The 18,106-nt window shown below is 33.0% G+C and overlaps 1 protein-coding gene and 1 long non-coding RNA gene across 8 annotated transcripts in view; one reads left to right on the forward strand and one right to left on the reverse strand.

The window, feature by feature from the left end:
• LOC111049300 (low-density lipoprotein receptor-related protein 1) overlaps positions 1–2,617 on the reverse strand; it is a 189,847-nt gene extending 187,230 nt beyond the window's left edge. For both annotated transcript variants that reach the window (XM_039441555.1, XM_039441554.1), the window contains exon 1: positions 2,164–2,617. In XM_039441555.1, the coding sequence (XP_039297489.1) occupies positions 2,164–2,284 (121 nt within the window). In that variant the 5' untranslated portion in view covers positions 2,285–2,617. The remainder of the gene's footprint in view (positions 1–2,163) is intronic.
• A 583-nt stretch (positions 2,618–3,200) lies between these two features.
• LOC111058855 lies at positions 3,201–11,145 on the forward strand. 6 transcript variants are annotated; one of them, XR_005573006.1, is made up of 4 exons: positions 3,201–3,423; positions 4,935–5,022; positions 8,636–8,843; positions 10,882–11,145. It is a non-coding gene; the product is annotated as an uncharacterized LOC111058855 (long non-coding RNA). The 6 variants fall into 6 exon arrangements; XR_005573004.1 differs by having other exon boundaries at positions 3,202–3,423; positions 8,672–8,843; XR_005573007.1 differs by having other exon boundaries at positions 3,206–3,225.
• The last annotated feature ends 6,961 nt before the right edge of the window (positions 11,146–18,106 follow it).

Here is an 18,106-nt window from a genome sequence, read left to right on the forward strand (position 1 = left end):
AAGCCAACATCTACTGCCATATCGCCAAATCGTGACGTCATCATCGGATAGAAAACTTTCAGATTGTGTCTATTTCAGAAGAATGTAAATTATTATTCATTAAAATGGTAAACTCCCGCTGTGCTCCCGCTGAAATAGACACAATCTGCTATGGAAAACAATGTAAACAAACTCAACAGAAAAGTTTTCTATCCGATGTTGACGTCACGATTTGGCGATATGGCAGTAGATGTTGGCTTCATTGACTTTAAGTAAGAATATACAATGGGGCGTGTCTATTCTATAACTGGTCTAAGGTTGTAGTAAAGTAAACGCCAAGAGCATAGCCTACTGCTAAAGTCTGTCTCAATAATGCAACAATCTCCATCTCCTTTGCATTATAAGATAAATCAATAAAAATTAACAAACCGAACCATACAGAATAGAAAATCTTTCCTTTAAAAAATATATTTTTGGATAATACAAAGCGTATTACTTTGCATCACTTTTTTGTTGATAATGGATCGTATATGTTTCTATTTGAATTATAGTACAATTTAAATTGAAGTTTTTTTTTTAATTTTTGAATCAAACTATTATTTTTAAAGTTAATATTCCACAATGTGTTGGTACATTGATATGTAAAATTGATCTTCATTAGAAAAAGTTTCTAGTTAGCAGTGTATTTTGTTTTTTTATTTATATATAGGTACGGTACATGGAAAAACGTTTTCTTTACATTACGTGACTAGAGCTCAAGATTTCTTATTCTAGTCACACTAAAAACTTTTGTATTTATTTGTGCATCAATGATAAAAAATTACTGTATGATGGGAATAGAAAACAAGCTTATAGCCCTTTCTATTTCATTCCCGAATATTGATTGAGAATGTATGATTGTTAAGCAGTGTATAATCGATATTAAAGGATATTCAACATGGTCATAGTACACTATAGAATAACCGTATGGTAATTTTATAGAGGCAATAATCATATAATTTGTTCATGAATGAACTAAATCAGGGATCTCCACACTGATTTCAATTGTATCACTCATTTTTTACTGATGAAAACAGTGATTTCAATCAATGATTTCTCAGAGCCTCAAATTTTCCTTAGGTCCTCAGGGCAGTAGCGGCTAGCGATTCTTTTTTTTGGGGGGGAGGGGTTAAAAATTCCAGGGGGGTTTTGAGGTTTACCATTGGGAGGTTCGAGGCCTTATAATAACCTGAGTAAATATTATTACAATTCAGTTTATTACATTACAGTTTAAAATGTCTAAATTCCAGCAGTCTGAGGGCCCTATAAGGCTCACAGAAATCCAAATATTTACGAAACGGGAGATTACAACTCACAGCATCCCCTTCAATGTGCTTCTCTGGATGAGATTATACATAAATTCATGCTTAAAAAGGGGATTCTATGACAACCTGAGTTACAACTTACTAGACTTTTTCTACTAGACTTTTCTTACTAAAGTTACTTAGAAGCATTTGATTTTCCTAACCTCAACATTCTTGGTGTATCGTTTGAAAAGTTTAAATTCAATACAGGCATACCATATAGTGCGGTCCACGTTATAATGGCAGCGGATAAAGATAGAATAGCGATGCCGATTCTCTGCATTAATTAATTATATTTCTACACTGTCAAAAATATAATTGGCATCGTTGTGAACCCAGAAAAGGATAGTAACACGGCTTTGTCGAATAATAGACAAGGATAGCGAACCTAAGTTGATCAAATACTGTCATTATAACGTGGACCTCACTATAGTAGAAATATGCCAACATACCCAAGTAGTAAAAGCTACTGTTTGTACTTATCTTAATCCTTCGTTAGGTACCTAGGTAATGAACTTCGAAATACACTTTTCTTATTGGGTTTAATTATTATTTAATTATTACATTCCGGCAATATCTTGTAGTTTCGATCGCAGAACTGAGCAAAATAAACAGATAGCATTTATTATTAAATGCCAGTGGACTAAGCTAACCAAGCTTTTATGGGGCCGACATAAAAATGTACCCAAATTGAATAATATTGCATACAGAGACATCAAACATCTTGTAGAATATAATAGAGATTACAAGACAATGGATTCATTCCTGATTCATGTCAATTTCATTCAGCATCAATTTGAAATTAAAGTATTTCGTCGGTATTTAGCCGCCAGGAACCTACCTTCGGTCGAAGACACTCTTCCGCTCAGATTAGCCTGATCATCTGTAGGTAAATCAGCATTCACAACAAAAAATGATACACTCAAACAGAAAATCAGAAACTTTGGGATGAGAACTCGCATTTTCGAGAACGCGACTTCTTTTTTTCTTATTCAGTAAGTCGTTTTGGGTGATACTGGAGCAACACTATGTAGTAAGAACTCATAGTTCAACAGACTTTTGTAACTGTATCCACACTGAATCTTATAATAAATTGCAAGTAGGATTTATTGGTAATAATTATAGGGTACAAAGAACTCTAAACGCCGCAATAAACTGACTCAGCTCAAGAGAAACACCAAAACACAGTTTTAGCAGTAGCACATAGCCTTCAGTTACAATTCTAAATCTAAACAAAAAACAAAACGATTCACTTAACACTATTCGAACACAAGCACCCAAGTTGGCGCAAGCGCTCTGAATTGAATGGTAGTTCTATCAATAGCCACCTGGCGCGACTGAGAAAGCGGGCAAAATCAAATTATGCCCCGAATCGGGGCCGCGGAACTGGGAATATCTGGAACTCAAAATATCAATGTTAAATGTCCTATGCTTGAAAACTGTTGCTGGGTGGAACTCCGAATATTTGTCAGACAGCGGAATTGGAAATATCCGGAACTCGAAATATGTTGCTAGGCGGAATTGGGAGTATCTGGAACTCAAATTACTTGTTTGGCAGATGGCGGAATTGGAAATATCTGGAACTCAAAATATCGGGGCCAAAGTGGGAATACTTGTAATGTGTTTGTCATTGAGAAATGGTTCAAGTCTAGTCAACTTATTTTCTAGAATGATATGGACTTTTGGACCTGGTTTGTCGTTCTTTTTCAATTATAGACTATTCATATGATTTGCGATTGTACCAAAAATAAGTAGAAGTAATTTAATATTTTCCAGATAATATAATATTTTATAATATAATAATAATACATACATATCTATTATTTTTTAGAAAATTTAATATGTCTTCAATATAATAGCATCAAGTTTATAGGTTATGTTATACATAATAATAATAATTAAGGTAAGTGTAACGTACATTTGCATTTTGCAACAGAAACAGCTTCTTATAGAGTATTGTTTTACAGGCTAATCTTTTTTTATGTAATGTATTCAAATGTAATTATAATTAGGATTGGGATAATACAAAAATATACTTTTTGCTTAGTGATATCTATTACATTGTGACAGAATTTGGTTTCTCAATAATTCTCATCCCGAGGTAAGTTTAATGTGGACTAAGTTACTAAAGTTGAAAATATTATTTTAAAATAGCAAATTTAATTTATTAATAATAGGCTAGCAACTTTTATTAATTTCTTTGTTCTATCATTAGAATACTTGAATAATATTAGAAGTAGGGGTACTGAATAGGCTAAATATATTTAGACCTTATTCCCTATTGTGAGATATTTATAAATTTCATCTTCTTTTAAATACTGTGGTTAGGTTACTGCATCATTTATTCAATAAATTAAATAAAAAAGGATTTGCTAACATAAGTGATTTACATGTAGGCCTACTGCATTCAGGCTACTTGTTGGAAAATCCATTTAGAGAAATGATTCAAGATTAAGCTTAGAGTGGTTTAGCCAAATGTGGATTGTTTTATAAAATAAAGTTTTTCAGTATTTTATAAAAAGTTTTCCATTAACCAAATTATAAACTGAATGAAATTCAACCAGACTCACTGAAGCCCTAGAGCTGATTGGATTGGTTGTTTGAAGATAATTTATATACGGTACTCAGACTACTGTAATTTGTAGCATCATAGAGAAACAATAGCATAAAAAACATCTCATGGTGTTTAATTTAATGGTTTAGTATAGGGCTCTTATGTTGTAAATTTCACTGTTAACTCAAGCCGCTGATATTCCTATGGTATTTTTGCTTTATGGTAACTCAATATAAATATAATAACTCTGGTACTATGAGGTCCACCTAATGGCAGCATTTGATTAACATTGGTGTTGCTATTCTTGTCTATCATTAGATAAATCAAATTGCTTTGGAAATTGAAATAAGTTTTGCTCTATCCTCATGTTGCTTCACATGATTGTTTTTTTTACAATGTAAAAATATACCTAATTAATTAGACCTTACAAAAAGATTTAATTTAAATCATGAAAATTTATGAATTACTAATTGAATAATATATTTTCTTGACGAATAAAATATTATTTATTATTATTAAATAGAATGCACATTTAATATTGGGTTACATCAGATATGTTATTCCGCTATCAGCTATTCTCTATTATAGGAGCCAGTGGCAATACAGGAAATCGGCAACGCAGTTGTCCTATCTTTTCTACTGGCATTATAGCATTGACCTAACTATAAGCCTATTTGAATGAATGAATTCATCTGCCAAAAACAAGATACAAACATAAAAATTAAGGAAATGTAGATCTATTTAATTAAAAATTATAACAAAATGATATCCTTATTCATGATAATAATATTAATAAATTAAGATTAAATTTATGCTCACATGCATGAGTACAGTAGGTGAGGAAAAAACACTGGCAGAAGGAAGATTCCTTGTGCGCCAGTGTGAGTCGTAAAATCAGCTGTAATTAACCTGCACATGAGTATCACTGTATTTATTTACCCTCTTTGAATGAGTAGTTTCAATTTGATCGCCAACTTTTTTCATGCCAATGTTAAATTTAATATTATACAAAAGTTTCCCTTATAAATTAACTTGAACTTATTATTTATATTTTACAGTGCCAAACTGATCAACTGCATCCTAATGGAACGTTCAAGATGTGATTCAGTAACTGATACGGTTGTTGCAATAATTATTTTTGACCAAGTAAGTAAACAATTCACCATGAAATGGTATTTTTGCTTTTGCTCCAAATCAGTATGGGCTGGGACACACAGAGAACAATCTGCGGGAAGCGGTCAGAGTGGCCTTCATCTATATTTTAGATATTCATGTCTATAACCTGCTAAGACCTCTCTGATTCCTGTCTGCAGATCGCTTCGCTGTGTATGTCCAAGCCACAAAGTTTTACCTTATTTATAAATATTGTGCGCCACCCACTTGGAAAACATTTTACAGGTGACATTTTTGTACTGTTTCGATTTGGATACTATCAAAAACAACTTGAATATTGTAATTTTAAAAAATCGATCTAATTTACTTAGAATTGATATTCTGAGAAATCAAATATGTAATGAGACAGGCAATACTTTCTTGATCACTTTATACTTGTTTTCATCCCTCTGGAAACGCTGCTGCATTGTGGTCGTCAGGCTAGTTTTACACTCATTCGGCTCGTTTCGTTTTCAGCAAATCCCGATAAGTGTGAAACGGTAATACGGTTTGAATTCAGTACCGAATAGAAACCGCATAGAACCGAACGCCTATTTGACACTTGACTCTAATAAATTCCATCAGGTTTCAATTCGTTGCTAGCGAGAGGCTACTTTCAAACACTTTCGGTTCGGTTCGGTTCGTTTCGTTTTTGGCGAATTCCTATAAGTGTGAAACCGAACGTCCCCTCGACACGAATATCATATTCAAATTTGTTGCTAGGGAAACAGGAAAAAACAAAGTCTTCTACACACGCTGGCCTTTTTTGTTTTTATTTTAACCTGATCTCGTGATTATCTGTTTCAAAATTTCCCAAGTCAAAATCATATGGTCAATTCAATCCTCTTAGTTCACAGGAACATTATTTTCTCAATGAATAGTTTGCCAAAAAAATATGAAAGATATAAATTAAAACTCAGGGAGAATTTTTTTCCACGAATATTATATGATTTCATCAATGGAGAGAAGAGATGAAGTTTATATAATACCATGTGTCAAAACAAGGATCAAATTTTCAATTTAAAAAAATTATCTCTCTAAACATCCAAAATTAACATAATCAAAAAGAAACTATTCAAATAATTCACAATTTTTAATTAACTTTTAGGGTCGGTTTCTGAGCTCGGGATTTAGCTAAGTTCTAGACTTTAACTGGCTTTAAACTCTGGAGTCAGAAAATTGGCTTTCCGAATCAGAGCGTTGACGTAGTCGAGGACTTAGACTGTGTAGTTTAGAATCACATTAGACCCTGGAGTTTGTAATTTCGCTTTCTGAGTGAAGGGCTTTTAAGTCCAGGACTGTGGGGTAGGGTTTAAATTCAAGTTCTAGACTTAACTGAGCAAACACAATTCAGTTATTGTTTTGGAGAAGATAAAAAGCCAAACAATTGTCATGGAATACAGTTTTTTTTTTCAAAACAAATACGTTTTCAAACTCAGTAGCCTAATTAAATTTTCATTCATAATCACTGGTTAGGATCAATGATCAATAATAGCATAACGTAAAATGAAATGTTTATTCATTCACCTTTCAAAGGTTTTGCTTTGAATAGGCCTACAAAGAAATCGAAACGTATTTTCACAAAATAGTTTGGAGAGCATGCTCATTTGAATTGTCCCGCTGCAATCAGCTGTTTCCGTTTTGCTATAATGCCAACAATACAACAGCAAAATATTGTGAATTTCCCTCATGTTTACTGCGTTAAAGTCCTGGACTCAAATAAGTCGAGAACTTGATAGACTCTGGAGTTTAGAAGATAAAATCGTGACTCAGAAAGTCAATTTAGACCCGAGAGCTTATTTTAGTCCTAGACTCTGTAAGTCCAGAACTTACCGAGCTCGAGCTCCCGAGATCCCGAGCTCGGAAACCGGCCCTAAGTCTAGAACTTGAGTTTATACCCTACCCCAGTCGAGGGTTTAAAATCACGCTGTTTTAAGTCCTGGACAATTTTTGATAAATCCTTGACTTGGAAAGAGGCGAGAATCTAATTCAAGTCCTGGACTTATAAGCCCTTCACTCAGAAAGCGAAATTATAAACTCCCGGGTCTAACGTGATGTCTAAACTCCAGGGTCTATTTGAGTCCTCGACTACGTTAACGCTCTGACTCGGAAAACCAATTGACTACATCTGATTTTGAATCTGACTCCAGAGTTTAAAGCCAGTCAAAGTCTAGAACTTGCCTAAATCCCGAGCTCGGAAACCGGCCCTAAATTTTTGTTGTTCAAGAAATAACATCTTACAATTTAACACCAGCTGTTATATTCAAATATACCAGCATGACCTGTGAAAATCCATACACAGCTGTTCTTGAGAAGAAAATACCTAATTAGAACCGTACGAATTAAAACCTGACATGTATGAAAGCCTCATTCGTTTTCGGTAACGAACCGAACCGAATGCGTGTGAAGCGTCTAAGCCTCACTGTGCAGAATAAGCCTCGTCGACAGAGTGGTGGTCATGATGTGGGTCTGTCTACCCGCTAACTTTTCAGGGTCTTCTTCAACTTGTCCTCTTTCTATGCTTCGTACAGTAGCTGCAACCTTGTTCAATATTCTTTTGCTCAATAATTTCAGGCCTATTCCTGGCCAACGTTGAAGTCACTTCCACTACATGGATCAATTTTGCTTGTAGATCTTTTTATAGTGATGAGTTTCTTCATTTATTGTGAACATTTGTGGTTTCCATTCCACCATCAAGGCTGATTCCAGGATAAACATTGCAGGCAGAGTCAAAATGAGGCCACAAAGGTTGAAATAGTGGTCTACAATGAGCAACTATCTTGAATAATGAATCTTCAAAGTTTCATGAATTTATTTGCTCCCAATTCAGCAAAGGATCGGATCTCACCCAAGATTTAAACTATATATTGCAAAAGTAAAAATTATGAATTGAGTTTTCCCTTGTGATGTGCTTCATTTAGTGAGATCGATGGTATCCAAATCGGAATAGCCTTCTTTGAAAAATGTTACCATAAAAAGTTTTGAAAAGCGTGATGCACAACCTTAAGTTATCATTCTTATCAAACATGCACCTGCCACTCCCACTAAACTGTTGACGTCTTGTTCAAGTGACTCCACTGAATATATTTATGAATACCGACTAGCATAAACTAACTTATTGCCTAAGCACAAAGCAGGTTCAAAAACATCACATTCATATTAGGTGTACTTTGTCTACTTAAGCCTACGTTTATTTATTATAATTTTGTACCAATTTTCACTTAGATAAGACTAAAACTACCATAATTTTATCTTTGATAGATTAACTATAACAATTTTAACATGTCTAGCTATTATGCTTATCAACTCATAAAATATTTTGTAGGCAACATCAAAATAATTTAATATTTTATTTTCTCAAGTTTAATATTGATATTTAATGTTTTTTAAGAGCATTCTAAAAGAGATATATAGAGAAACTGATGTTTTTCTAGCTCAAAAATGTAAACTTGAATCGTGAAATGTGAAGAAAATCATACATTGACAGCCTATCATTTGCATATGAGCATGTTTCTACTGCTGGCAGCAAATAATAGGATAATAATATATATTTTTTAAAATATTGAATGCTGGGATTATAATATTAATCATAATTTTATTATTACAGATTGAGTCCACAAAATAATTGAAGAAATGGTTTCAGATGATTACGAACAAGCGCCAGCTATCTTTGGAGAGGTAATGCACCTACTGATATCCCGTGATAAGAACTTTGGAGAGATTTAGTGAAAACCTGGAGAACGGCCACTTAGCTCACAAATCTGAGCTGTTCACATCAAGCTGATATTTATGACAGCCATTATAGCTTTAATCATGTAAGTAAACACTTGATCATACTATAATTTTCAATTATTTGTATCAATTAACTGCGCCCGGTTCTATTCAGAATAACAAAGGCACAGGTTTCTTTCTTTAAACTACAACAGTAGGCCTACTATCACCGACAGGAGTCGAGTCGGAGCAGTGCAGTGGTAGCGGACGGTCGTGTTTCGAGGAGCGCACATAACATAAACCGTTTCTTGTTTATGCCTTTAGAAATCTTTTTTCATCGTAGATCTTGTCCATAACCTAATAACTTACGTTATTAATTTATTCTTTCAATTAATACGTAATAATCTTTCTAATAATAACTCATCATTAATAATATCAGTAATAAAATCGGTATTGTACCTCTTAAAGTCTACTTAAGTATTTAGTACTTGTCTCTCTATTTGAACTTATTAGTTGCGAATTCATTCATCAGTAACCATAATCAACCAACTTAGCTGTATTAAACTGTATTGAATCGTAAATTATCTCTTTATAAATTATAGGTTTGAATTACTCTTACTCATAATATTAATATGTTTTTTATCCATCCAGGAAATTGAATAAACTAAATTTTTATATATCCGATCATTACCAATAAATATTTCACTGTATAAATTCATTACCGTATAATCGGATACAGGCCATTAAACCTTAAATAAAATGAAAAATAAATAAAACAGGAGTTCTACTATTTTTCTCTTTGGGAGGATGGTGGGAGTGTTTACCGCTACTCCTGGAAACAATTCGTCCACTAGCATCCGTCATAATGGTCATTGAACACAACTCATTTGTACATCTATATGAGATTTGTCCCTTCTGGGATACGTAGCTTTTTCGAAATTTGAATTCGTCAACCCACATTAAACCATCCATTACACTAAAGTCTGCAGTCAGACTATTTCGTTCTGAATTAGTCATATTTTGATGAATAAAGCAAGTAAACAGCAAAACAAAAACAAAACTTAAATTAGCCAACAGATTATCATGCAAGCAAGCTAACACATATTTATATTTTTAATACTAATATACTAATCTTGCATCCTATAAGCCTATTTCAATTCTTACAGCTCATCATGAAAAATTAATTCAGTAAGATTATTGTTATAGTTGAGCGTTAAATATTCCACTAGGTAATTGGTATCAGAGCATGTCACACTTAACTTTATTTTTTGAATCATTAAATTTATCTGACAATCAATATTTTCATTTATATCTCAATACGGACTTCCTATGTGCTTAGTCAGGCAGCATTTATTATTCCGAAAAAATATTCCTTCTCAATCAATTAGTAGTAATATCTATCATTAAAGTGTTGGATTAAATAAAATAGATAGGTAAATCAGTGTTCCAAAGATGAATTTAATGCGTTCATAGTTGTTGATTGTCAGTAGATGGTCCAGAAAATACGCGATATACGATGAATCACACAGAATTCCATATTATTTCCATCTTCCATTTTAGGATGAATATAAGCTGAGCTAAATTGAAAAGATTGTAAATTATTCTGTCATTCTTCAGTAATTAATGAATGCAATATGAACAACTCTCTTTCATGAGGTGAATCATTTTTTCCAACATTTTCCAGTTTCTCAATGATAGGGGAGTTATAATTATTTGTATAGGTCTTCTAAGGAACCATTATCTTCAGCTGGTACCAATCAACTAAACTTCAACTCCAAACCACCGTATTAATACCAGTATACAATTTATAAGTCTATTACAGCTGTTAACTTTAGATGCTAAATCATATTATCACAACATTATCTTCAATCATGATCATCTTCCCGTTCATCGGTAGCCGCTGGGCCGACAATTTTGGAAACATAGGTCTGTAGAATGGATTAATAAATAATATTGTTATTAGTCCCCCTATCAAAATTTCTATTCAGAAACCATCCCCAATATTCACACAACATATTCCTAAAGTTTCATGCCGTTCTGTCAAGTAGTTTTCAAGTCTATAGGGAACAAACAAAGTAACAAATTAACACATAGTCATTTTATGTTGTTTCTGTTGTTTCCACTTATTTTTTTCTGTTACAGTTTCTCGATTGATCAAAGCACCACAGACTGCATCGTTCGTCACCTCTGCCTTTAAGCGCGTTATCACCTACTCCAATAAGCCACCCCAATATCCTTAATAAGCAATAGAAGTTCTTATCGACTGTGTATGACTCATTAATATCCATGTTCTGTATAAATTTATGTGATAGGCCTACTGGTATTAATGTTGATGTACCGTAATGTTTTTTGCTCATGTATAATTGATAATAATACATTAAAAATAAATATAATGTTAAATTATTATTGTTGGTTTTTATTGAACGAGCGTTAGCGAGTTCTCACTTTTGACTTACTGAGGGCCAAAGTCGTCCGTCTGTTTGTATGCTCTGCAATAACTTTAGAAAGAATTGATCAATCAGTTTCAAATTTTAAACACGTATTCTTCAAACCTTTTTACAGGTCAAGTTACAGGTCAGTTACTTTTTACAGGGACACATACTACCGCACCGCGCCAGCACCGTCACCGTGTTTGTTGCCCGCGCCGTCACCGACTAGTTCAGATTACTTTTCGACGGTGAAGGTGCGGCCTCGTTTAAGGCTGTTCGGTATACTTTTTATTATTTGAATTGGATAATATTTTTTCAATATAATTGTTAAGTGAACAATTGACGGTGAAGGTGCGGCCTCGTTTAAGGCTGTTCGGTATACTTTTTATTATTTGAATTGGATAATATTTTTTCAATATAATTGTTAAGATCATTATAAGAGTGAGAAAAAGTGGCAACTGAAATTTCTAAGTGGTATAATAAGCGAGTTATGGGTTGAAGAAGTGCTAACTTTCCAGATTCCGTTTTCTTTCCAGATCATAAACGGTTTCGACTATATTATTAGAACTTCTCTTGAAATTTAAAAAAATTATTCTTTCCAAACTAAAACATTTTATTCCCCATTTCGTTCATAAATAAAAAAGTAACATTTTTTGCAAATTCGATAACTTGTTTATTTTGGCATTAATTGCGAAAAAACGCATATTAGAACAAAGCCAATGATATACTGAATGTATAAAAAAACTCCAATGGAAAATTCAAAACCGTTTATGATCTGGATAGAAAACAGAGTTTAGCACTTCAACAACCCATAACTCGCTCATTAGACCACTCAAAAATTTCAGTTGCCACTTTTTCTCACTCTTATAATGATCTTAACAATTATATTGAAAAAGATTATTCAATTTAAATAAAAATTAAAAGGTGTACAGAACAGCCTTAACATAGAGAGTGAAAAACTTATTGAAGAGATACAGAATTTTTCAGTTTTGTACGATCAAAGTGATGAGAAATATGGTTGAACGGAAAAATAAGTTAAAGTTTTAATCAAGTTTTAATCAAACGGTTAAAGCTATAAAATATACATAACGGAAACTTTTTTTACAAATAGAAAAATTTAAAAATTATATTATCAAGTAAAAGTAGAACCAAATAAGTTAAGCCAAAGGTATAACAGACATAATATAATAAATAATTAAATAAACAACAAAAAGTGTAAAATAAGGAACCCGTGATTGTGTCTTGAATTTTAAATTTAAAACAAATTACGTGTAGATGCAGAAGGCAGAAGATAACAATTTTATTGCTGGATATATATTTCTGATACATGTATTGTTAGGCACTGAAATATTTATACCAGCACTATGATTCTCATTTTCTGTGTCTACAGGTAATTAGTTTAAAATTTAAATTATAAATTCAATTTAGATGTAACAAGATTTAAATAGTGTTCTATTATCAACATTAGTTTAACACATTCAGAAATCAGACCGCAGTAGCACTACAGAACTGAGACACTGCTGTCGCCCGGATATGTGTGCTCTCCCACCGCCATTACCGTGTCGTGGGCTTAGCTCGGCCATACGTCGGCGCGGGCTCAGTGCGGTTATATATGTCCCGGCCTTGAGTCTGCACACAGGCGTTTGCTTTTTTCTATGACTGTCTGCTGCTCCGTGCGTTTGCCTTAACACATGGCAAGATGAAATACAAAAGGTTGCAAACAAGTTTGGTTATCAGTAGTGTACTATAAATATCGGGGACCGAGCTTCGCTCTGGAGTACAAAAGCATAACAATTTATTACGAAAGAAGAAATTAAAATAACATTCATACAGAAATGTTCTATCTAATCACAGTAAATTGAGATTAATTCCCAGAGGAATGCAAAAATTTCCCTCACAAAGGCCTAGTTGCACAAAAACCGGTTAAATTTTAATCCTGATTAACTTCACGTGAACCAAATCAGAGAAGACCATTTCAAAAAGATGGATCTACTAATAGCCCGGCTTTTTTGCAACCGGTGTACCAAAATATTCTTAGTACGAAATAGTCTTAGTACGTTACGTCACAGGGCAACGTACGCACGCGCATACACATGCAGTGATATTCTTAGTCACTATGACGTCACCAGAATATTCTTAGGAACTATGACGTCGCACAGAATGCCGAGTATCCATAACCAACAGTAAGATAACCTAAAAGGGAACGTTTATTGCTCGAAGATCCTCTTTTACCCAGAATGGTAGTGCATAACGGAATGGTCCCTTGCAGCCATTTGAAAATATAATGACAACAGGGTCCATCTTGCTATTCGCTACCTATGAGGAATATTAATGTATGCAAATAAAAGCTCCAAATCAATTCCCCTAATAAAACCAAAGGCATTGCTCAATACATCATATCAAGTGATTATTATGTTTTAACAGTGTTATGAGAGTTATGACATTATATTGAGAGTTATAACACAGTTAAAACTTAATTATCAATCTAATTGAAGAGAAGCTTCAAAATCAGATGAATTTGAAAAGCTAGACCTTGTTGCACAGAAGCCGATTAAATTTAAACCGTGATTAACTTTACGAGAACCAATCAGAGAAAGCCTCTTATAAAAGAATGCTTCTCTGATAGGTTCTCGTGAAATTAATTATGTTTAAAATGAAAAAATTAAATGAAATCTATAGATTCCTTTTCACAAAAGCATAGCAAATTACTGTTTAAAAATAGGAACTAAGTTGATCACTCTAACCAGTATTCGTGGTAAACTTACAGAAAAAATAAAATAATCATCATTACTAAAAAAATTACATAAATTGCTATAACTTGATTTTAAATTATACAAAATAAAATCCATTGATTTTTGAGTCCAGAATTAATTAAAAATCTCTTGCACTCTGTGACGTCTGCAAACCAATGTGAACAAAAATATACAACCAATACAATTTATCTGGAATATTAAAAAAATGTAGGCTATCATTATTATTTTTATATGAATGTTTTAAAAACCATCACTACTCAACTTTATATCTCTCACATGTGGTATTCACGATTCTAATTATCGAAAAGAGAGAAAATGTATATGTATATAATGCTGAATCTATATATTATTATGTATCTGCTTCTTTATAAACATATTTATACTCATGTCAGTGTTGCATCAAGAAAAAACTAATTCTTGGAAAGACAACAGCCAAGCTATTAAAAGTTTTAAAAAATCTGGTGTGGCGCACTCACACAACTTTCCTTGCCGTTATGAAAATTGATCAACTGACGCTAGTGTTTACGCGCATCTCAAGTCTACTATTCCAAGATCTGAGCCAGCTGGTGACAGGACAATAACGCTGGAGACACACGAAGTCTGCTATTCTTTATAGTGAATGTTTTTAAAGAATCAACAGTTTGCAATTGAATAATAACATATTCTCGAATTCCGAGCTTATTTTCAATTTTAGGTGAAAATGTTACTGAACATTAATTGTGCAGTTCTTCATGCTCAATCTTTCCGCTAGAAATGTTTTGTTTAGAATGTATCTGAAGCCTGATAATTGGGAATCTGAAATCGAACTTTGCATAGATGGGGCGGAGCTCCTGAAATTCTTACAGATATGGGACTTATGGCAGTTGATAGAGCTTATCAATGAATATATTAGGTATTAATTTGATCAAAATCGTTTGAGCCGTTTTTGAGAAAATCGCGAAAAACCCTGTTTTTGACAACATTTTCGCCATTTTAGCCGCCATCTTGTATTGCATTTGATCGAAATTGTTCGTGTCGGATCATTATAGTGTAAGGAATTTAAGTTCCAAGTTTCAAGCTACTCCGTTAATTGGGAGATGAAATATCTAATAGCATATTTTTAAAATGTCAGATGAAAAATTTCAGAATTATAAGCTGATTAAAAAAATATTCAATCAACTCAATTAGTTAGCCATTAGCCCACACTGTAATCATTATCTTTCTCTCCCTTGATTCTTGATGTATGAATTAAATATAGAATATACGAATTATTGAGAGTTTATGCATGCAAAACTACGAATAATAGAGGTCGAAGATAAGCCAGGGCTTGATTTTACTATTAATCATCAAGGCCAGTTTGAAGTTGGAAGAGCATTTTCCAGAAGTACATCGAAAATTGACTGTTCTGGATGTAGAATCAATAGTTCTACAGTTCCTGATGAGTTATGACATTAGTTCCATGAAAATATTCAGAATAACAGAATTCAAAAAAATAATGCTCTTCCAAGCTTCACAAGATAAGTGTATTTTGGTCAGATGAGCACAAAAATATGCTTATAGATCATTGATTATGAAAGTTCTAATTAACATTTTTTAACATAGATTTAACAGGAAAGATCTATTTCAACTTTGCGAATGAATATTATTATAAGAGGAAGTAATATGATTGTAATTCTCTTCTCCATCCTTATTATTAGCAAATCATATATGGACGATATTGTATTATCATCTTGAAATATTCACTCAACTTCTTTGAAAAGGAAAGAAGTTCCTTGTATCCATGTGTGTATTGCTGTTTGACTTTGAAAGCTGCATTCTTGTTCGAATTACATAAATGAGTCGAAAGTGAAATGCTAAGAGGGAAATGGGTCGCCAAAAACATAGGGTGATGTTATCGGAGGTTCAAACGTATTCCATAACAAAACCTTTTCTAGCTGAAACTCTTTTTGGAAGGAACATGAGCTTTTCTCACAAGGGCTTATTGTCTGTCCAGTCTACAATCTGGAAGGTTTCGAAGGAAAGTGTCGAATATTCATAACAATAAGAATATCTACAACAATAGCTGACCCTCACACTATAGTATAGTTTCTTCGGATTCTGAGAGTAGACAGATGGGACTATTGTTTCCCTAGCCAATTTGCAAACATTTTCTTCAACTGTTCCATTGAGAGGGTAGTATTTATTTGTAAGAAGAGGCAACATCAAAGTCGCAGTGATATCAATACATTGAATACTAGAAGGGTCTTTTGTAATGAACCGGTGGAGGTATTTATAAACCAATTTACCTCACACCAGATATCAATCTGTAACCGGTGGAGGTGTTCTATAAACCTCTTCACCTCACACCGGATATCAAATTATGTCTCCGAGAATTTCTTCATACCATGACTTAGTTAATCTTCATGGCACAACGTGGAATATTAATTACAAAGAACTAAAATAAAGTTTAGGTCTTCAAGAACTAAGAACTAACTAAAGTTCTTACTTCTTATCCTTACTTCTTTCTTATCTTACTTCTTAGACATGAGGTTCAAAAGACACTCTTGCTTAGAAAGACACTCAGGTTTAGACCTGATACACAAAAAACAACTGCAATAATACCCACTCAATTTTACACTATCACAATTAATTGGCTTCTTATTATATAGAATTCATTTATTAGATTGGCTTCTTAACATTAATTCTATTTCCTATTCAAAGAGCAAAGCGAAGTTCTAGTTTATGGTAGTTTTAAGTAATATTTGTGAATGTCATTCTCGTGGATGTCGATTCCAGAGAGCTATAGTGTATTATCTTGAGTCTTCGACCATGTATAGATGGCCCAATACATCCTATACATTGTCGAAATTTAAATCACCACACTTATGATTGCCATCTGTCATGGATCAGTAGCCTCTCCACCATAATTTTGTGTATTGCTAAGTATATTAAAGTATTATCGAGTATTATCAAGTGTAGGCTATTAAAGTTTTATAAAGTGTTCTAAATGATAAGATACTGAAGTATTGAAGTAATGATTTTCACAATACATCAATATCATTATCAAACTTGCTTCACTCGGTTAACCCCTTACCCCCCAACAACAATTAATTCAGAAAAAAGAATTAGCTTCTACACACACTCCCCCCCATCTATACAAATTTTCGTCAGTCATACTACATCACTAGCTTTTTTGGGACCCCCACACAAGAATTTTATTGATTTAGAGATAACCCAAGAATTTCAAGAACGCATAGACGGGGGAGGGGTGTTAGTAACCCAACGAAATTTCAATTGGAGTGAAAACTAAGTATCTCATAGGCCCTATCCAAAACGATTTCAAGTACAAGCTTGGTCAAAAGTATAAACTTCAGTGAATCATCTTGAATGGAAATCGGTATTCAAAAGTCTGTATTCAACACTCTGTATATTGAAAGTCTTAAAATTTTTCTGTATCTTTAAAAGTCTTACTCTCTCATTTAAAAATTGAAGAAAACTTGAAAAGACAAAGATATCAAAATATTGATATTTTAATCTATTGCAGCAGTCATCATAATATGATTATGAATATGAATTTTAATATCATGGGTAAGCTCTAATTATTAATGATAATATTAAAAATCTCTCATATAATTATATTTTAATTAATTATTAACTGAAGAGTTATTGGAGAATTTGGTATAACAAAAGAAATGCAATTGCGAATATTTAATTGCAGAATCATCATGGAACTTCGTGGAGCATAACCTTGGATTATTGTCATAATAATAGATTGCAACATGTGTTTCATTCTATATCATTGAAAGTCTTCTTCCTCTTGATTTTGAGTAAACATTCCAAATCAATAGAATATCATTCAAAGGGGCATTGAAAATACTGATGATGATGTAATCTAAGTCGAAATTATGTTCTATCATGTTAGTCTATAATATCTATAGTATCTATTCACATTCCACATATTGGTTGGTATTTACAATAGCCAAACAAATCAATGTGAAGCATTGAAGCTATTGAAAGGAACAAATTAAAAGATTGAAATTATTGTTATGATAACACGGGTGAACGCACCCTCCCCCCACTGAATTAAGAAACTCTCCCCCCCATGTAATATGCATCCCCTGGGCACCCTTGAAAATAATAATCATCCATTGTAAAAGAATGGTGTGAATTCAAATACAGTCGCTTCACATTGATTTGAAAGGTTAGTGTGAGGAATTAAAAAATAAG

The sequence above is a fragment of the Nilaparvata lugens genome, chromosome X (genome assembly GCF_014356525.2).
Source record: "Nilaparvata lugens isolate BPH chromosome X, ASM1435652v1, whole genome shotgun sequence".
Lineage (NCBI taxonomy): Eukaryota > Metazoa > Arthropoda > Insecta > Hemiptera > Delphacidae > Nilaparvata > Nilaparvata lugens.